General features: G+C 42.5%; 1 protein-coding gene across 1 annotated transcript in view; it reads right to left on the bottom strand.

Annotated features, from left to right (window-relative positions):
- Window positions 1-1,675: 1,675 nt before the first annotated feature.
- The window catches only part of stum (mechanosensory transduction mediator stumble), a 31,888-nt gene continuing 10,803 nt past the window's right edge, over window positions 1,676-22,760 (bottom strand). The window contains exons 5-9 of the mRNA XM_076364462.1: window positions 6,534-6,797; window positions 5,115-5,334; window positions 4,628-4,754; window positions 3,981-4,175; window positions 1,676-3,267 (exon numbers count right to left, since the gene is read on the bottom strand). Of these exons, the coding sequence (XP_076220577.1) occupies window positions 3,140-3,267; window positions 3,981-4,175; window positions 4,628-4,754; window positions 5,115-5,334; window positions 6,534-6,797 (934 nt within the window). The 3' untranslated portion in view covers window positions 1,676-3,139. The remainder of the gene's footprint in view (window positions 3,268-3,980; window positions 4,176-4,627; window positions 4,755-5,114; window positions 5,335-6,533; window positions 6,798-22,760) is intronic.

Raw genomic sequence — 22,760 nt, 5'->3', positions numbered from 1 at the left:
CAATTACCATCAACGCTCACACGTCAACTTGATCATTAAGAACCGGTCGCCACGTTCGGGGCGGCCGGTCACAAAGAAAGATAAACAATAGATATACAACAGAGGTCACACAAACCAGGGAAGAAGGAGCACCACCCCACAGCGACCCGACCATTCAACATCCGGACATGACTAAACATTATCACTGGGATGCGACAGTCTACTATCAGAATCGCGCAATAAAACGCTACAAGAAGCTAGATGCCCACAGCCCGAGTCCTTCGATAAAACGAAAATAAACAGAATCTTGATAAGGGCCGCCTGAAATAGAGCCGCTTGAGCATGCAATCGATTCGCGCGAGCTTTTATTAGTAGTTCTTGCTAAATCCCGCTCTAAGCATGCGCATGCTGCAACGGCGAGCATCTTGCATTTCTTTCCCCCGTTTCTTTTGTTACGCGCACCCGCGCCGCAATCCGCGAGCGCGCAGCCGAAAGTTTAACGCCGGACATCTGGATGGTCTCGATCGTTTTAGGCGCAGCATGATCACGCGTTTCGGCGAAACCGTTTGGAGGTCACGGGAATCCGTTCAGTCGGACGTCCGATCGATTCGTTGTCGAAAAGGAACAGTTTTCTTGAAGTAAACAATTAAAAATGATACACCTCGCCGAGCGAAGAGAAAATAGATTTAGTCGCTCGACGATCGGATGGAATTCTCGGGAGAAGCCGAACTGTTAGGCTCGATGTATTCTGCTCGCAATCTGCAGATTTGTATAAAAAAAATACGCGATCACTGAGAAATGTGGGGAATGATGAAGTTTAGGCATCACTGTTGTAGCATTTAGTAGGTAACGATGAATGAGTTTGGACATTTGTACCTTTAATTGTCGCCACGTTCTCTTTTAGTAAGTTTCACGATCACTAGGTAAAACGGCACATTTCACCGGGATATGATTCTTTAGTAAGTATTTAAATAAGATTATTAATGTCATAGGATCTTTTCCAAGTATTAATAGTTAGTATGTGTTGATATGTACTTGTGACCAGTAGGAACAGCATCGAATTCTTTTCTCACGAAAGACAAGAACACGTAGAGAGGAATTTCTCGTACTTCACTGAAAATCCTTACCTGAGATCTTTTACACGTGACACCGGACGATCCCTTGATTTTGCAACTGAAACTCACGTGTCTATGTTCTGCATATATAGCGAGGTGTAAATATCAAACGATCGAAGCAATTGATGTAAATATGTAAGTCTATGTACAGCATCTCTAGAGGACAAAGCTTTAAGAAGGATACTTAATATAAGCAAACGCAAGTTTAATGGCCAACTGAGTTAAATTTAATGGAAACAAATTATTTTATAACAACCCATATGAAATAAGACTCGACCGCTCACTGTCACCGAATTCTCGATCAAACTGTAACACAAGAATCTAAATAAACAATAATTTATTAATACCACATTCTCCATTTCGATAATGGCACCAACAGTTCCTAACCGTATAACTCGTTCCCTACGAGATCATGGGACACCTATGAAAATCTTCCGTTGAAACTGAAACCGAAGAGAATTCTCCGATCTCGAACAGGTGAGAAGGGAACAGGGGCAACTCCAGAACCAGCGGATTAGATTAAAAACCGATGTAAGTAATATATTTTCATATTTACAAGAATTCTTTAGTTATAAGTTCCAATAATCGGTTAGCTGAGTATATGGACGTATGTATACATAATATGTGTGTCGCGCTTGTAAAAATATAAAGTGCGTTTCTTCAAAACGTATTTATTCCATCGACGTTCATTAAAATAAGAAAACGGAGAAGAAGGGGACCTCCAGGGGGATGAAGTACGGTCGAACAAAGAGGTACACACAATTTCCTCCGCAAACGTTTGCGCGGTCTCGATCTCTCGAGAACGCCGGTTTGTACCGTCGAGCGTGCCAACGGGGGAGCAAAGGGTGGTGGAGAAAGAAAGGGGAAGCCGGAGGAACGAAAACGAGGAGCAACGTCGATCGACGCAACGAGTACATTTTGAAAGAACGCCACGGATAGGTATGCTTTCACTGAAAGCGATTAATTTCCCAAGAACTTCCTCACGTTCCTCGATTTAGCGAGCCGCCGCGGCGTCAATTGATTTACATTTCTAAAAAGGAAAAAGAGAATCACACTCACACGCACACGCATGCAGAACACGATCCACGTGGTCGGTGAACTCGTGAAAATTCCCCGGGAACTTTACGCTCCCGCGCGAAAACTGATTTCGGTGATCACTCCAGAAGCTTTCTCTCTTTTCCCCGGGAAAAGAAAATTTTAATCAGACCCACGGAACCTTTTAGCCTCGGCGAAGAGGAAACCGCGCGCGCTGGATCGTAACGGATCACGGGGAAATCTTGCGCTCCCTTTGAAAATTCGGTTTTCGAGTAATTCTCGTGGAAAATTTAATGGGGAGAAATTTCGATCCATTTTTCGAACGGCGTGACACTGGATCGTGGTGAATCGCGCGAAAATCTCTCACTCCGTTGGAAAATTTGCTTTATCGAATATTTTCGTGGAAATTTTCATTGGTAGAATTCTCGATCAATTTTTCCTAATATCGTAACAACACTGGATCATGATGAATCACCCAAAAATCTTTCACTCCATTCCAAAATTTGCTTTATCGAATATTTTCGTGGAAATTTTCTTTAGTAGAATTCTCGGTCAATTTTTCTAATATCATAACAACAGTGGATCATGATGAATCACCCAAAAATCTTTCACTCCATTCCAAAATTTGCTTTATCAAATATTTTCGTGGAAAATTGAATTGTTAGAATTCACGATCCATTATAATAATATCGTAACAACACTGGATCGTGACGAATCGCGCAGAAACCATTCGCTCCATTCGGACATTAGCTTTTCGAATATTCTCGTGGAAAATTGAATGGACAAAGTTCTCGGTCGGTTTTGATAATATTGTAGTAACGCGTTCGTGATTGGTGAGATGATCGGCGGACTACTTTTCGAAATGTCTTCGCGGCTGCGGGTCGCCGGATCTGCGAGCGGGAAAAATACGATCCGTGCTCGCAGCGTTCCAGAAGGCACGTAGTGAAGAATATATAAAAATCGTTTTGCTTCCTCGAGGAGTCCAGGATTATGGGGGGCAATGGTTCCGATTATCGGCCTCGTTCCATTCCCCTTAACGCTTGACTCGGTACGCCGGGGGGCAGTGCCGTGGGTTCTCCAGCCCTGGCTTCCGGGTCGTTGCTGGCTGCTTCGGAAGCCTTGAATCGTTTGTATTTCCCTGGAACATCGAACAATTGCGTTTTCTTTTCACATAAACAATAACAACGTAGAATGTCTTTACATAAACAGTAATAACGGTAGCATTTTTTGTGTATAAACAATAACATTAGAATTCTTTACTCGAACACTAGAACAATTGAAAAAAATGGTAAAATAATTGTGTGAAATAATTACGTTGGTATTTTGTAATTTCTATGACTTAGTTTGATATTTTGTTATGTCTATCCTGTATGTTCAGTTTATTATAGTATTCTATGTGATAGTAGTTATATAAATTTCTAAAAATATTCATGTAAACTCCCATTTGTGTATCTTTAACCCTTTGCGGACGAGTGTCGACGTTTCGAGATCAAATTTCCACATTTGGAATAGTAACTCGCAAACAAACGATTCAATTACTCAAACAGCAAGAGATCAGTGTATAATTTCTTTTCTTTTCATTATTTAAGCGATCGATATATAATTTAACTTCTGCTAAAGGTTTCGCATATTTCGAAGAATCTTCGTCCGCAAAGGGTTAACGCGAGCCAAGTCAAATATAATTAATAAAAGTTTCATTAAACTTATGCTTCTTGGAGATTTGTAAATGTATTCTGAAGCACTTCTTCGTGTAGTTTTAATCTGAATAGACTTTAATAGAGGAAGAACTCGAGAACCGAAGTTCTCAGTTGTTTCGTTTACTATGCGAACGGAATAAACGACGTTACTCACTAGCTAAGCGCACCAAAGTGACACCCCACCAGATACTCCAGCCCCATCCGACCAGGCAAAATAAAACGGTGAACAATTGACCCACCCCGACCACCAGGTTCACCACGAACGCTCCGAGTCTCGATTTCAGTCCAGCAACCGCCGAGAATCTCGGTTGGCCCGAGCACAGGTTGAAAATACCGCTCCAAACGGTACCTGAAACCAACGGCGGTGTTTCAATCGATTGAACAACTGCTATTCACTACGGCGATAATGAAATTCTTCATTACGATCGAATAAAATCTATTTTATTTCAACACTCGTGTCTGTAACATTCAGTTCAACCCTTTCGCTCGAGAATTATTTTTTCCCGAGTCCACTTGAATGTGCGTCAGATTTATTTTGTGATACAATTTGATAAAAGAGATCAACACCATTGTTAAATACAACGTTTACAAACAATAAAATTTACCGAATTCAGGTACGCCAAGCATTTATTTAGTATATCCTTATATGAGGACGCCATGATCGAAAGGGTTAAATCCTTTTTCATGCGACGTTACAAGGTAAGACGTTGAAAATAAAGAAGCATACCACACGTAGGTTGATATTTACTGTTCCATTTCACTGATTTAAGGGTTAATGCATAACAGATGAACTAGATTTACCAGAACCAGGCAGTAGAACGTTCCACACCAAGCAAAACCAGGCGAGAGGAACTGGTAGACAAGGGATAGCGCCACGCATCAGGGAATTGTGCTCCACCAGAACGTCCGGTATCTTGGCCTTTGGTTCCTGTTATCAAAGAAACATATTCCTATATTTCTTAACAATTAAAATTTCTCTATGATTAAATAAAATAATATTTCTACCATTAATAATCGTGAAATTAACCCATTTGCAAAAAAGTGAAACATTGGACCTCGCCACCATAAATGTTTCAATCGCATGAAAATAAAAATGGTTCAATTATTGCACTCATAAAATCTTTCCCTTTTTTGCACACAAATTACACAATGGTGGCGCGCATATACGCGGTTATGACGCAAATGGGTTAACACGTGCCACAGAACAGGGAAATCTGTTCGAATATGTTTGTATCTTTATTCTGTGCATCGGTTTGTTCCATTTTATTTGACTTTCACGAGCAACTACCTCCGACAATGGGGGTGGTGCGACGCTGGTAAGACTGTGCTTGGCACGTATGCTTCTTGTGCGTTCCGCTTCGGCCTTTCGCTTGCAACACTTGCAACTGTCGAACAAACGGCGACAAATCGCGCCGAATCTTCTCTCCGGAGGACAGCAGACTGCGGCCTCGGCGGGCGCGACCCTCGATCTTCTTGAGCAACATTTGATTTCCCTCAGTCTGTTGCATCTGCGACAAACAAACAGTTGCATCAGTCCGAAATCTCGGCGAACAGCGAATAAAATTCAGTTCCCAGATGATCCGGCTGGAATTTCGTTTACGATGCTTCTATTAATTTGCATGAATGAAGTGAACATTATCTTGAAAATTAATTTCTCGCAGCAATAAACGTAGAAAGCGTGAAACCGTTAATGCTAATCCACCGGTAAAACGGCCGATCGAGACAATGACCATTCGAGAACCTGATCTGCATTCTGGGTGAAAGTCCACGCGCATCGACATGTAATTCTTTCGAGCTGGAACGCCCTATTACTCGATCTTAACGTTCGTACAACCAGTAACCGGTTTAATCACGGATTAAGATCGTTTCTAACATTGAGAATCAGACCGACGGAGATCTCATTAATCTTGCATTTTTAAATTTCGTTTCCTATGTCTTTCGCAGATTCAAGACGGTTCTTGCTCGCTACGGCTCAGTAGCATAATTATAGAAAGATAATCATAGAAAGCTGTATTATCCGAAGCATTCTATAAACAGATCTTACGAAAGTTACCTTAGATTCTTACGGATCTCGTATCTTTTTGATAAATAAATCACATCATCAATGAGAGTACAAGTTACAATATATCGTCTCCATTACGGTACCCTTTAAAAATTAGAAAAAACAGCGGAACATTAAACGTATCTGTTTTTGCTCAAACGTTCCCCAGGAACATATCAAAGCTTCCTTTCAACCCCTTGGTTACTATCGCCTAAAAACGTTTGAAAAATTTGGTTTCGATGTACGATGACGTCTGAATTTTAATTCAACGATCAGTGAACAATTTAGATCAGTTTAACCCATTCACTGCCAGTCACGAGTATACTCGTAGCAAGAGATTGCCAGTTTGGCACAATCTTGGTTGTACTTGAAATGTATCGTAATATAAAGCAAAATAAATTGTACAAATGAAGTCACACATTTTATGCTAGCAGTGAATGGGTTACAAGATTCGTCATTGTTATAAAAGAATAAGGAATATCGTATGGAATGCCTAAAATTCTCATGGCAGTGAACGTGTTAATTTATTTCGAACCGTTGTTTCACGTTCAACACGCTTTCTTAGAAATACGTTCGGACTCATTAGAATTCAGCTGAGAGGTTAATACGGAAACCTTCTATTAAATCAGGTTGTTCCAGATTGGGCAACCACTTCACCGTGAATACCTGCATCTGTTCTTGAACTTAGGCCAGCAGCCAACAGACCCGACGTCCCTCGCGGCAGCAGGTTGTTGTCCAACCTCGTTCCTGCCGGCCAGCGTGGTGGTCCTCGGATTGTTCCTGGACCAGGCCAACCCTTTGGGGTTGGTGCGACAGGCAAGACACCTCATGCTCGGGCAACACTCGCAGCACCGACTCAAGGATCTCTTCCAACGCGTGAAAAATCTTTCGGGCGGCTGTTCACCGACGCCGTTCGCCGCTGCCAGCACCCTGTAATGGAAGGGCGGCCGCGCCCCCGGCCGTGCTGTTAGTATTATTAAAAAACGCCTACCCGGCCCCCCTGATCGATCGTGTCCACGATAAAGGAGCCTTCGCTCGCGAAAGAATGAAACGACAGGCGTCGATGAAAGAAACGATTAATAGAGCACGGGATGCTTCAAGGATACTGGGGACTTCGCGTTTAGGGGATGGGGACTTATTATTGAAGTTCGAACGTAGATATTTTAAAGTTAACCTTCGGGCTCCTATATCGAATATGACTTAACAGTAGATTTATTCGAAAGTGATAATTTTAATTGTATTATGTTGTTATATTATTTTTAATAGTATTGTATAAAGAATTTTTATCGATCGTCTGTACGGTAAAGAAGTTTTTGGCTCGCGAAAAAATGAAACGACAGGCGTCAATGAAAGAAACGATTAACACATTGTTGACCGGTCACAAGTTAATTCGTGTTTGCACGTGCATTAGCTGTTTAAATTTTCGAAACACAGGGCAATATAGAATATTGTAAAAGCAAAATATTCAAAGTTACATAAAAGATATGTTCAAAGGTTTCAGTTCAATTTATTATGTATAAATAAAATATATCGAAGTTTATTTGGATTGTTTCACTTTCATATTTAATTACGGAATAATAACTGGTGATATAGGATAGCTACTGCGTAAAATCGCCGGTCAACGATGTGTTAATAGAGCACGGGATGCTTCAAAGATATTGAGAACTTCGCGTTTAGGGGATGGGGACTCGTTGTTATGGAAGTTCGAACGTAAATATTCCAAAGTTAACCCTTCGTGCTGCTATATCGAATATGACTTAACAGTAGATTGTAGATAGACAATTTTTTAATTGTATTATATTGTTATACTATTGTTAATAATACTGGTAAAAAGAACTGTTTACGTTGTTTGTTAGTAACTAATTGTCTTTCGAAATCCATTTCAAGTAAAGCGCTTAAAATAATATAGAATTATAGGAAGGTAAACGTGAAAGGAGCTCGGAGAGCTAAAGGTTAACAGACTGCGGATCTCTGTGCAAATTCGAATGTTTGATTATGTAATTAAGAAAATAGTGTTAGAGTAGATAATGGTATTTCTGTAAGAAATATCGTAGAAAGCACTGCATTGTGGATATTTTATGGATTCAATCGTATCGTGTGCTTTCAAAAATGCTTTCAATTTTATAATCGCGGTTTAGTTATTAATTTTCATATGAGATATTCGGAAGTATTGAAATAAATTCTTATGCACTAGAATTACAGCGTCAAAGAGATACAAGTTAATTAAAGCGAACGAATTATTCCTCGTCGGCGAAAGGCGAAGTTAATGTTAATCGTTGCCATAAAATACCGTACGAAAACAGCCGTGACAGCAATTGTGTGATTCTGTGTACTTTCCACTGAGTCAGTAGTTAGGTATTCAAACATCGCAGTTTACCCGGTTCATTTCACTTTACCTGGAAAACTGCAGTTTTGTGCGGCGCGCCTGCAACCCGCGCGATAAAACACTTAATTTTCTTGTAGCCCATTTCACGATACTCCACAACGTTCGTGCGAGCTAGCTGGGAGTTTCGCGGCCGGTAGCATTCTCGCAACATTGCTGCCTTAATTCTATTCCCGATAGCAATTCAAACTCGTTTATCCAATTCCCGATTCATCAACGCGAATATACAATATCCCCGTATATTCCGACAAAATCCCAAACTTCTCCCGGCGAATCCCGAAGCGTTAGGAAGACATCCCCGATAGTCATCGTAGACGCACGAACCGAGCCGAAGCGACGTTCGCCGGAACCGGGCCGAAAGATCGCCAGCACTTTCAACAATATTAAAAGACAACTCAGCAATCTAGGAAATTGGGTGTCCGTCAAAGGCGCGGATCCCAAGGTCCGACACGCGGGTACCGATAATTAATCACCGAGGCCCGTCCGCGCAACCAATCACCGTTATCTAAATCGCGACCCGTCACGGTGATCGCGGTACCAATTGAATCGCATCGATTCCCTCGTCGCCGCCGCATAAATCCCGGACCCCCTCGCCTTCGACCCCTCCCGTGGCCGAACCCGAGCGCAAAATGTCGACGCCGCGAGAGAGAGAGAAATGTCGCGTAGAATCCGCGCTATCGATCCAGCTCGGAGGAGCAACGTGCACCAAATTCCCACGTGTGTCGGCCTGTTGCCCGTGTGGGTCACGAACCTAACCCTTCCTTCCTTCCGAGTGTCTTCGGATAATTGATAAAGCCGAACGATAAGCTCCGACCGTCAACCTCTTACCTCTTGGTCCCGCCGTTGGTCCCGCGGCCGATCGAGGCGAGAGGAAGACGCAGCGCGCAACGGAAACGCGATGATCGCCGAGGAACTGATCGATCCCAGGTGTACGTGGACGAGAAGAAATCGTACTGTTAGAAGGGCGGCCAGCGAGGATCGCGGCTCCGCTCGTGTCGCACGAAGATTGCAGGTGCCGCAGTCCACGGGGGTTGGCCGGACCTCGGGCTGGACGTAGGGCGGCGAAGCGAAGAGGGTGGTCGGCCGAGCGACCGGTCACGCAAAGATTTTCTCCTTCGGCCGGCCTGCATACACCTAAGAACGCTGGGCCGGCTTCCTTCGGTTGACCGCGAAATCGATACGGCCTGAAGTTCTTTACCTTAACACCGGCGCTTTTTCAAGGCGGCTCGTTGGACCTCACCTACCCCCTCCTTCCACGATGGAAATTCTCCTGTTTTCGCGTTCATTCGATTTACGCGAGGCAATTATGCGGGAAACGGTTGTACGCCTGTTGTGCGTATGGAGGATGAATGATTCTAGGCTAGAATGGTTTTCGATGGAGAATCGTTGCATCGAAGTATGGCGATTCAATTTGAATATTGGAAAATTAAGTATTTCATTTTCTTCCTTGAATCGTTGGGAAATGATGCTTGATAGATAGGGAAGTTAATAGTAGCTACGCGAAATGGCAGGTAGCAATTGTACGAGATTACGTTACTGTCGACTGCGTCGTAATATAAATCTTCGCCACCGTCTCCGTGTAATATTTCGTTTCCCTCAATTAAGGAGCGCCCGCCTCCCTTACGATTTACATGTTGCCCTTGGGCTTTTTTATTTCGGCGTCCATTAATGCCGTGAATATTTATCAAATCGATACGTCGTCGGAGCATTACGTATGCTGCGAGCTTTATGCGGCGCGCAATTTTCTCTCGTTAGAATTCCACTCGATCACTCGGGGTTTCCGAACGTCGACGGAAGCGTTCGAGTCTCGAGTCGAGCTGAAAAACTTGTTTCGCGCGAAAATTCGGGAATCGAATTACGCGACCGTTCCACCGTTCGGCACGAAACAATCGAACTTCCAGCTGGAAGTCGGCCGAGCGAGCGAGCCGTTGCTCAATCTTCGGATTCGATGAAACAATAAAGCCCGTTGATACCCGAACGACGGAGCCGAGGAACTTCGGCGGAGAATTCAGCGACTCGGATCCGTAACCGGCGTTCCATTGGCGGAAACTTTTAATTGCGTTCACTTCGCGCTAGCTCGCGGCCATTTCAGCCGGTTATCCTTCGCGGAACGCTCGTGCGATAAATAGGTGTCGGAGTTGTTCCTTCAACGCGCGTGTTTGAAATTATTATAAAATAACAAAGCCCCGGGATCTTCCGCCCTTTGCCACCGGCCGCCACGTACACGCACAGTCTGCCTGTAAACTTACTATCGTTCAAGGCTCCTCTGTTGCTTCGTGACTTTTAAATAGTTCCGAAACTGCTTGCAACCTTAAGCGAAATATAATTAATATAAACCCTGTTCGTTCGCACCTTCGCGAATACGATTTTCACGAAGTAACTCGCGCAGGTTGGAATAAAATATCGAAAATCGCGATGGAAGAAGTTCGTTGATTGCTTGTAATTTGCTAACTCGAAGGTAGAGTATTATCCGATTTTTATAAACTAATTGAAATGTAGCATGAAACTACAGTATTAACTCTGCACTCGATTTCTCATCGAGTTAGTTTCACAAAATATCGTTTCTACTTCGTCGGAAAATGTTAAAATATTTCTAGCGAGAAACTTCCGAGTGCTAAGGGTTAGAAATCCAAATGGGATATAAATTTTGATGAACCAATTTACGGAAACTAGAAATACCTAGGGTATCCGAGATCTCGACGGAAGAATTCTGACAATTATTCTTTGATGCTCGAATAACTCAAAGGTACAGTGGATTTCCCGAGAAACGTTAATCCTCACGCAGCTGTTAATTCCGAGACGTTAACTGTTCTCTACGAATAAGACGCATCCCGGGGATAGCATCTTCCCTTGGCCGTTGATTTTATAGTTTCACGGAAAGCGGCGGAAGTTAGGGTTGTCTTAAAGAACCATATTCCTTTACGATCAACGGCAACGACGTTTCGACAATGCTGCCCGTCGTCGTAAACGGCGGCCCGATGATAACAGCGGCCCGTAACTCCGTCGTAGGGCCAATGACGTCACCGCATATTATTATGCGGTGAGAGAATTATGCGAAATGTGGTGTAACGGTGTCCTGCGTGCGCTGATATATCGCGCTGAATCACGTGGTGCGATGGAAATTTTTCATTAAGTCAATTCGCGTCGCCGATTTTACTTGATACTCGAGAGCCGCCGAGAAACGCGTGGGGTTTAATAATCGTTCCGTTGAAAATTTAACGACCCGCGTTTAGTATTACCATCCATCTCCATCATAACACGCTGCATTTTCGAAGCAACAAAGAACTATGAAACATCTTAATTTAAATGAGGAACTCGCCGCGATAATGCAATAATGATACGCCTCTCGTTCGCCCTGTTCTTACGTTATATATTCCATAATAGGCACAATTACGATTATTACCGTCGGACGTGTCATTTATTCTTCGGCGAGAAGTTGAAAAGTTCTTCGAGTGTAATAGAACTTCGTCGGCACCGAAACACCGGTTGTTTAGATCGAAGCGACTCGCGAACGGCAGAAATAGAAACAGTCAGCGATAAAATTCGCGAATTCTTCGAAGAAAATTTTTTTCAATTTCGTCGCTCTAATCTCGAGATCGTTAGTGGAAACCGGTAATTACAGATGGTACGCGGGGCGTTAAGCCCGACGACGGTATCGAGGGCTATTTAGTGACGTATTAGCGAGCTCCACGCATGCACATAGTTGCCGGGCCGTCGCCTCGAAGCGTGTTAAACAAAACCATTAAAAGTTGCCGCGCGGCGTGTCGAAAAGTTGGTGCATTGTGGGAACAGTACAATTTTCGCGGTGATTATGGCACGGATTCGCCAAAATCATGCAGTTAAGAGTTCTCGCGGCGCGGAAAGCGGCCGCCATTAGCCACCGTAATGCAGAAGTAACGTTTAGCTGGCTGATTATGTCATCGTTACTCTCACTTCACCGAGAAGTCTTCGTTCCTCATATTTTAGATAATCTGAAAACGATCGAGACTCGTGTATCCGTGATAATTATCATTGCGAAATGTTTAAAACAGCGATTGATGAATTTGTGTCGATGACAAGAAGCTTAACACTTTGCTATCGAATTCGGGTGACAGCGTTTTATACATCGACTTAACAATGAATTTTCTCGGTGGCGTATCGAGGGAACCGAATTTTGTTGTAATGAATATAGAAGTGACAGTAGTGCAATTGTTACGAAGAATCTTGACTTTTTGGTTTCCGTTCTATTAAGAGAACTGTTCCGCTTGTATGAGAGTTTCGGTGAGTGTCTATTTGGCAGTCAACGTGTTAATGTTCACGACGCGAGGGCAATTCTAATGGAACTACGTAAATTTCAAATTTGATTCTCCTGATTGCAATGCTATAATTAAATAGAAAACGGAGAATGTCTTTGTCCTAGATCACCGGAGAAGCGAGTTCTTTAATATACTTCCTAGATCCGGAAGTTTCGATACAGGTTACAACAATTTCGAAGAGGTGCGCTTTCACCAGTAATTGTTTCCTGAACCTGGACAGTCGAATTAGAACAGCTCGGATAAAGTAATTAAAGCGGCAATTAAATACAGATTCGACAGCGGATAAAACGTAAACGCCGGCCTTAGATTGTGAAACAGGCCACTTTCTCGATGCTCCCTTTAATTGCCCAGTTCCTTTATTATCTTTACGCAACCGTGTCTTTATAGCGGCGTTGTTCGTCGCGAGAAAATAAGTGCGAGGCGCAGGTGTCGTTCCACCGCGCCGTGTCCAGGGGAAAAAATTTAACGGACTTCCACATGACCAACTTGATTTTAAACTACTCCGGCTAATTGCGGTGCGAATCGACACGAACGAGGGCTACAATCTAATCGCATTGCAAATTCGAGTAATCGACGACCGTCGTGCTAAAATATTTCGACGTCGCTTTCTTTATTTAGAAACGGCTGGAAATTGAAGCTTCGAGGATCGATCGCAACGAGAGAAATTCATAAGCGTTCTACGAAAGTGCAACACGTGGTAACGGTATTAATGAATGGAAAATTTATTAAAGCTTCTCGGAAACAGTAGCAATTACCTTTTCTACCTGGCACAGAGTAAAATGTGAAAGGACGAATCCGATTTAGACGCGTTTCGAAATGCAACACAGTTTCTGTAAAAATTAAGGGTTTACGGGGTTGATGTAAAGTACAATTGTTCTTGGAAGTGTTCGCAGTCCTTTCTCGGCGCAAAGGGAGGGAAACGACAACGCTGCACGCATTAAAATTCATTTCGCTTGATCGGTGGTTAATTACGAATATACACGGGACTCTTAACGCCCCCGCGTCGCGTTGCGGATACCGTGGCGTTCTTATCACTGTGTGATCGTCACGCCGTCACTCCGTTTCGGTACGGTTGTCGCTAATAGTCGAAACGCCGCGTCGATTTATTAGCGAGAAGCAGACGGTAAACGATCGCCCGAGAGCTTCGGCGATTTACAATTTAAGCTGGAACCGCGTGGATCTCTTCTGAAATGGTTATCTCTCGGAAACACTTTATCCGCGTTGGTGAAATGTGTTACGTATTGTGTTCACCTTAAGTTAACCTTAGGTTGTCCTTAATTATGATGGCCAATAATGAGCGGTTTCGCCGCATGCAATCTCTTTGTCCCATTCAGTCTGGCTTTTTTCATTTATTACTACTCATTCCGCGTTTATACCGGCGTTCTTGACTCGTTTGCGTAAGAAATTAGGTCGTACTCGCGATTTACGTGTGTCACACTGTGTGCTTCGATGGGAATCGATAAGAACGAAGGAGGAAGTTTTTAACCCCTTGCCGTACAATGACGAGTGAGACTCGTGATGAAGATTTCTGGATGGATTTAACAAAAACGTCGTTCATTCGTCAGTAGCTCAAAGGAAAAAATTATTTCGCTGTTGTCGTTGTATTATTTTCAAATAAAATTTCTAGTTAAAGTACAATGGAGAATTTCGTTGCGTTTCTTCCAAATCGTTGATGGTAAAATGTTACAGGAGCTCAGTAGGCAAAGTAAATACGCCAAGGGGTTAAACAACTGATAATATACGAATATTTTAATTCATTCAATCTCTATAATAAAACAGAATCACCTTCCTGTTTGCAAGCAATTACGACACCCTTTATATTACCTAATTCTCTCAAAAATTCTGCAGCATGTCTATAACTGTTAATAACTGCACAGAAGCTTCGAGTGTCATTTCCTCTTAAAAAACGACATGCGATTCACAGTAATTCAACTTTTATTACTTATACCCATTCCGATTCGCCATTTGAGGTAACAAAGAAATATCGAAAACACGTTTCATACCCTGTTTTAAATCCCGGTTGCACCCCGAGTTCCAAAGCACCCCATAAATCACCTGATTCCCTTCGAAAAGTTGCGCGCATAGTCGACAACGGGGAAAAAAAACGTTTCACTCGGGATCGAATGAAAGCGCGGCCGGTGTCCTCGGATTGAATCGATGAAAATCCGGCGTTAAACTCCGCGGCCGCGTTGAAAACGAACCAACAACGGGAACTCCCGGGCGATATAAAAGAGCGGCGGAATAACGCGATCGGCTGCGAGCGTGGACAAATAAAGGCACCGGCGAGTAAATGGTTTTATAAACGGCGGGTTTGACGTCAATGTCGCGGGAAAAGTGGGCCAAACACGAAGGGCTAGTTCATCCTGGCCGGCCGGGCCGCGCCGTCACGCAACCCTTCAATCGTTCCCCACGCGGGACCGCGATCCGCCCATCCGAAAAATCCCGGTCCCAACCGCAAATTGCTGTAAAATGAAGGAAAGGCCGGGATTTACGATCACTTGTGGATGAAGGAAAATTGGGCTTCAAAAAGTGTGCTATCATTTTGGTCATACGAAATAGTAAATGATCTTAGATATTTAATAGCGTGGACATAATATGTACTAATAATTATTGATGGTAAAGGATGGGATTTATGATCACTTGTGGATGAAGGAAAAATTGGGCTTCAAAAAGTGTGCTATAATTTTGGTGATATGAAATAGTAAATGATCTTAGATATTTGATAGCGTGGACATAATATGTACTAATAATTATTGACAGTAAAGGATGGGATTTATGATCACTTGTGGATGAAGGAAAAATTGGGCTTCAAAAAGTGTGCTATAATTTTGGTCATACGAAATAGTAAATGATCTTAGATACTTGATAGTGTGGACATAATATGTACTAATAATTATTGACAGTAAGGGATGGGATTTACGATCACTTGTGAATGATGGAAAAATTGGGCTTCAAAAAGTGTGCTATCACTTTGGTGATATGAAGAAGTAAATGATCTTAGATACTTGATAGCGTGAACGTAGTATGTACCAGCAGTTATTGACAGTTTATTGACTTGAGATTCCTTAATCAAATTTTCAATGGAAATAGGGATTAGTGGATGTTTATTATATTATACAGGATGTTTAAAATAGTGATAAGTTTTAAGTATCTCAAGACTCAAGACTCAAAAGGTATTGGTTTAGAGATTATTATATTCTTACGACACAAAGTCCCTCAGAACGGTGTACTATATATTATTTCAACTAATTAGAAGAAAGGTCAGTAACTTTAACACTATCTTTGCTAACGAAAATCTTCAACGCCAACGTGTCTCTATAAAAGAAAGTTCGAGAATGCGTATTAAAACGAACATATACTCTGAAGAAAAACATCTTACTGACACAGACACCTTATGAGTCTAAACCCGATGGTCTACTCATGTTTATTAACACTAGATTTACGGAACCCGTCAATTTGACGGATATCGAGTTTTATAAACATAGAAACAGTCCAAGCTGATTTCGATTCGTGCAATTGCGAGAATACGCATTGTACTACTCTGGTTTGGAAGCTATAATTTTCGCGATCTATACAAGCGAACACGTAGCTTTCTAGGAACAATAGAATAAAGCGTACAACGTCCGTAAATCTATCGTTAAGATCTTTTCTGCTTGTCCCGATAAGTAGTACACTGTCTCTAAATTTGACACGAATTTTTCAGAGCACCTTGTACCAGCACCGAGCTGAAGGTTCACCAAGGACCGGACAGAGGAACCACGCGCGGAGAAACAAGAAACACAAAGCTGGCAGCTGAGTGAAATACAAGGGGTGGCCGGGGCGCGACCTTGGCCGCACGCGACGCTGACGACTCGTCGGTCAGTCCACGGTAGCCGAGTTACGTCGATTTTCGGTTATGCCAGCCCCGTCTCTCGCTCGCACACACAAAAGAATTATCCGCCACCGCGATCTGACATTATGTAGATGACCGGATACGGGGCGACTGGTTGCAACGGGACCATTCATCAAACATCACCGCGTATAATGCTTCTGTGGATCTTGACGATAAATCTCTGATGAGATTTGCTTTCCGTTTGACAGTATCGGGCTTCGGTTTTATACAGTCGTTACCGTTCCAATGCGTCGAGTGCGAAATCCTTTTTGAAACATTGAACGCTTCGCGGTAGTCATGACAGAGTTCGGCGGGTTTTATTTGAAAAAGAATATGGAACGATGGAAATAGAATATTTTATATGCGACACGTGTGCGTATGTGTGGAATAAGTGAAATTTCAATTGAAAAACGATTAGAACGAAGGTTGATTTCGATAATTCGCTACTTCTGCATTGCAGTCAGCTCCGTCGGGGTCGAAATCGGAATGCCCGAGTGTGCATTTCGACTGAAATTGTATTTTCAACCTGAAAGCAACTGTAGTTCTAATGGAATGTTGGGAGAATTTTCTCTGAAAGACTTACACGCGAAAGTTTCAGCGGGCACGTTTCCTTTTTCTTCCAGTGTTTCCCAGAACGACCGTGCCGCGGGCATTAAATGAAATTTATTTTAGTCAAAGGCCTTTGTCGAAGGCCTATAACGTACAGAAAAATTTAACGAGACGAACGCTGCATCGAGCTTCGGCTCAGAAGTTTCCAGTTCATTGATAGACTTTCCAGATATCGTCGAATCCGAACCGATATCCATCGTAACTCTCCTTTATCAAGACGGCCGAGTACGTGCATGCAATTTCCATCAGTTACCGAGTAATGCAAATCGTTCGGTATCAATTTTTTAATTCACCCGAGGCGTGTACGTACCGCGGACGGCTTTCTAAGACCAGTCCCGAGCTTATCCGTACACGCCGCGACCACTTACGCAGCAGTGATTAACTGCCACAGGTATATTGCGTTATTTAGCATTTTAAAATAGATATACCGTAAAGGCACTTGGTAATACCGAACCGCGTGTAGCTATGCATTTATCATAGTTTATATGATATGCATTATGCTCCGCATAAAATATGCACCGATACGAATGCCCGATCGGCTCTATATTATAACCTGCGCTAATTTTTAAACGGCAATTTCAGTTTCAACGCTATCATTCGCGCTCCAACGTTTTCCTCGATCCTCCGGGTAGCTTCCTCTTCTATGCGGATAAACGGGATCTTCGAATGAAGATTCGTATAATAAACGCGTGATTACTATTATTAATTTTCCTCGTAACTCGAAGACAGCGTTCAATCGACTCGAACGACGTGCGCAATTCACGTTCACGCCATTCAAGGATCGAAACAAGCAGCTCGAAGTGCGAAGCGAGGGTCGAGCTATTTTTAACGCAGACGGAAATCACACCGATAAAAGTGCGCAGACCGAAGTCACGCCGATAACAAATACACGGGCAACAGCCACGCCGATAACTATACACAGACCGGCGATTATGACGACGAAATTTCGCTCGGGGGGGGAAAAACTGGAGCAAGTTCGCGGGGAACGCGACTAAACAGCCGAAGAATCTTCACCGGCAGACATGGCTCGGCTACCATTCGAGACACACTTTGTGTCAGAGGGATGTTAGGAATTCCCGGGAGATGCACGCGAGTAAGAAGCACGGAATCCCAGTAATTCTCGGACGACTTGGACGTCGATCCTCGTTTACGACGTTTTTCGTGTTTAACAAGGGACGGATGCAACGCGGATGCACCGGCGCCGGGGAACTGTTCGCCGTGCAAAAAGCTCGATAGGAGTGAATGTTACGCTGCGTGTTCACTTAGGGAGAAAGTTTCGCGAGTTCGGTTCTGAAAATAGGTATCGAGACTGATATCGAGAATATTAAAATTCTAGGTAACAGAAGGTATCATTAATCCCTTTGCAATAGAATTTAACAAATATGTCACTTAATTCTCTCAACTATGAATTGAATATTATTTTTCCATTAATTGTAATGCTTTGTAGTAAACGTATAATAAATGTAGAACTTGTTTCTTTTTCTAATGAATTCTGAATAATGAAATATCTCTGTGAAAGACATTGTGCAAGAATTAAAGCATGAACAAGTTCAGTTCAATGTAGAATAGTAGAATTGTAGATTGTAGAATTGATGTTATCCCGAATTGAGTGTTCAATAAATATGAATTACTATATTGTTTATTTTCCATAGTAACAACGTCGAACTGAATTTTCCTCCGGAGGAGTTCAAGGAATGTGTTATACTACGTGCGAAGATAATAATACGTCTAAATTGGTAAATAAATATGTGAATGCATCGTTTGTCTCGAGATGACGCGGAGATCGCGGTATAATAGTCCGAGTGATTTAATCTACTTTGAAGAGGGACTCTCAGGAGTAATGCGACGCGTCCGCGAGAGAGCGACGGAGATTAAAATTCTCGAGTCGATGTAGCATAACGCCGCGAGGCGTCCCGCGGTGGAATTTTAATGTGCAACAAGACAAAAGGGAGTCGATCGCAGGAAACTACTCTGTGTTTACGTTCCGCGGGGCCGGAAATGGCGTGCACGTGCAACCGTGTTTTTAGTGGAATCTCGTTCGGCTAGCGAACACGATCGACTAATAATAGATGCGATAATATTTGCCAGCGTGTTCGGAGCTGTTCGCGCTAACGGGGCGATCGGCCGCGGCGTTGCACGTTCGGCGGGATTATTTTCAGTGCGACGTCGAATGGCACTCAATTGGCTATTCGACTTCGAATATTTCAGACGCGGGAGTAGATTGGGAGATAACATTGATCGCGAGTCTCGTCGGATTGATTTTCTGGGGCTACGACCCTGTTCGACGGAAGATATTATCTTTCGCCGTGCGAATAAATGAACGGTCTGATTTTATAAAAATTCTAATAGAGGATTAAGTAGAGTGTGAATTTCAAATGAAGATTATTTTAAACGTGTATAAGATGCGGAGATTGAAAATTAGATTTGATTAATTTCATTCTGAAATTCATATTTAAGGATGTACATTACGAATAGATTGTAGCGTTATTAAACAGAAATGAAGTTTCTAATGTTACGAGAATACCTCGTTCCTTTCAATTGAGAAATTAGATGTATGTGATCCTTAATTAACGTTTTTGTAGGTTCGATTAATTGTGTTCCATGTGGATGGAGACATAAGTTAATTCCATACAACTTCCTCCGAGGAGAACATTGCAAATAACGTGCACAGCATAATTGCAGAAGACAATTATTTTCGTAGAAGCTTCCTGCAGGAGGACAATAACTTCTCCGCGCGGATCTTGCCTATGAGGGAACCTACCATTTTCGTAATTAAAGTCCCCGTAAAAACACTCATTTCACCTGTGCTTCCGTGTGTTTTCTAAAATCAGCACGAGAAGAAAAGTATCGTTGCGTACGGTTCGTGATCACTACCATTAAATTACGGCACAGTATCAGCGGGATCGTATTTGTTTCAAGGTTCAAAGCAAAGATACGATTGTTCTGAATCATTCTGTGTATTTTTTCCTCGCTTTTTTCTTCCGAAATCAATCCGATGGATCGCGTTACCGGCCGAACGCCATGAATTATTCAGGTTCTTGTGTACCGGCGGCGATCCGGTCGCTTTCGCTACAATCCATCGCAATTTCGCTTCGTACCGATTATGCCGCTAAAGGGACGGTTCGGTATTCGTCCCGCGATTATACAACATCGTCACGCCACTGCGGTTCCCCACGGAGTCGCTTTACCATGTTCACTGCCACGAGAATTTTGAGCGTTTTGTACAACATTAGTTACTGTTTCATTAGTAAACACAAATGATATAAGGATTAATTGCTAGGTGCAGTAAAAAGTTCTTTTCGAGAAGCTAAACGAATTCGGTTCATCGAAGTTACTGAATTCTATCGCGATGGTATTCGTAGACTTTCAGGAAAGTGAAAACAGCATAAATAACAACGGTGAATGCTTTGACAATTGAGAATTTTCATTTCGAAAAATTGGAAAGAACGTTCTGCTGCGCCGAATATTAAGTTTGCCATCGCAATTGTCAAGTTGTAATATTATCTAACTAATTACATTTAGTCATTTATATCTAATTATTACTAAATATTTTTATTCGACATTATTTCTCTTGTTTCCAGGGATTTGGAAGCTCCAGTCATCGGCGTCCACCATGACAGTCGACGCAACAACATGGCGGCTAGCAATGTCTGCGTGATTCTTACGGTTCTCGCGTAATTCTTACGGTTCCCGTGTAAAATCAGTATAATCTCGTTAGAATTTCTGTTAATAACGGCCCGCCCCGGGCTGACTATCGATACGCTGCCAAGTCACGAGAATGATAGATTAATTATTCCGTGACGGTCTGAGTCAGCGCTTACGCGAGAACCGGAAGATCGTCTGTTCCCGGTCTTTGTTAAAAGGCAGAAACATTAAAGAAACATCGAATGATTGACTGGATCTAATCGAACCATATCTCGCTCATTACTCAAATAAAATCGAAACAAACTATCAAATAAATAAGCGTCGCTTCAACGAAAACTTAACAATTACTCTCCTATCATTTAACTGAATATATAAACTTCTACATCTCAACGCACTGTCGTTCCATTCAACGAACTATATAAAATAAAAATCTAATCAATACAAACATATTCACCGTACATTTTATCAAACCCAATCGAAAAGCCTTACAGTCGGAATGCCTCTCAACGAGGACGTTAGAATAAACGAAACACGTGTTCGTATGCGTTACGCAAAATATCGCGATCGTTAATTAACAGAGCCCAATTGCGTGAAAGACGGACACGGTCTAACCGCTTCGCTGGTTCCAACGTTTTTCCCCTCTCTTTCTTCCCCCCTTTCCCGTCCCTATCGTTTTTTTTTTCTTGTTCGTTACCGATTCGAGTTAATTAGTGACGCTCGTATAACGAGGCGATTCGAAATTCTGATTTATAATCCCCTTGAGCCGAGCCGCTGCAACTCCGTCGATGTAAATCTCCGCGGGATCGATAAACCCAGCTCGGTTGCATCGACCACCAGCGAGGGTTGGCGCTTTACAAGCAGCCAGGGGTGAAGGAACTCTGGATCTTAACGCGATGGGCCAAGTTTTCTGCACGACCCTGTCCGCGATACTCGTAGGAAGCGGTTCCCGGCGGCACGAACTTGTAGAACAATTTAATTGCACGCGTTCAACGACGGACTTCCCGTTACCCTTTCATTTTTTTTTGCCCTTCCATTTCCGAACGAGAAGCGTTCCCGACCGCATTCCAAGCGAACACCCGCTCGAAATATTTGGAACGCGCGAGCCCCGCCGCTAGTATCCTTTTCATTTTATTTCACTCGAGGATTAAGAGTCTTTCACCGCTGGGACACGACTTTCTTGGATTTTAATTACGGTTAATTCGGGAATTAAGAGTATTCGACTGCGCGAATAACATTCCTTTGGAGATTAAAGGAGTTTCTATTCTTTTCGTATGTAATTTTATCGAATTAAAATATTTGTTACGATATCGTGCGCATTTAAAAATTATTGGAACCGAAGTCTTGAATATTTATGCAAGGTTTACTCTGTAAAATGGTGATTCGCTTGCTAATACGGATGAAAATAGATTCGTTTTTTAAATATTATTGTTAATGTACTGAGACTATTAGTTGAATAAATTCTGTTTCATCGCCGTTCTTCTATTCTTAATTATACAACCGTGGATTTGCATAAAAATCCGCAGACCAATTACGAAGTACGCGTGTCACACTCTAATGCACTCGCGATAGTTAAGCTCAGCTTCCATTCCTCGTAACTCCGCCCAATCAAATTCCCATAACGGAACAAAAGTTCGATTTTCAATATGCACAACGGAATTCCTCCGACAAGTTTTCACTAACCCCGTGAAATTCATTTCATAGCGAATCTCAGTTTCGCGATCACTCCCATTTAATCACTTTAAGCTGCATCCTATTAAAGTTTACACGTAGCAATTAATTCCCGGTTAGGGGAAGCGCACTCCCTCAGGGCTGGATTATAAGGGTGTCTACGTGCTGGAAAACGTAACAATGAGTAACTGCAGGTAATGTGTGGTTGGCTCGTGATCCCTGCCGCAAGATATTCGCGCGACATCCATTCTAACGAAATAAAATTATACATTGTAACCGAAATGTCCACAGTTTTTCAAGTTATAATTTAAAATCTTTATTTTAAAATGTAAAACGCGAAGAAAATATTCAAAAGATTATTCGAAATAATATTATAGCAATATTTTCGTCGAAATATTAAAAGTGATTAGAGAACAATATAG

Source organism: Nomia melanderi, chromosome 2 (genome assembly GCF_051020985.1).
Source record: "Nomia melanderi isolate GNS246 chromosome 2, iyNomMela1, whole genome shotgun sequence".
NCBI lineage: Eukaryota > Metazoa > Arthropoda > Insecta > Hymenoptera > Halictidae > Nomia > Nomia melanderi.
Note: the sequence above shows the minus strand (reverse complement) of the source record. Positions and strands in the feature narration are given on the sequence as shown.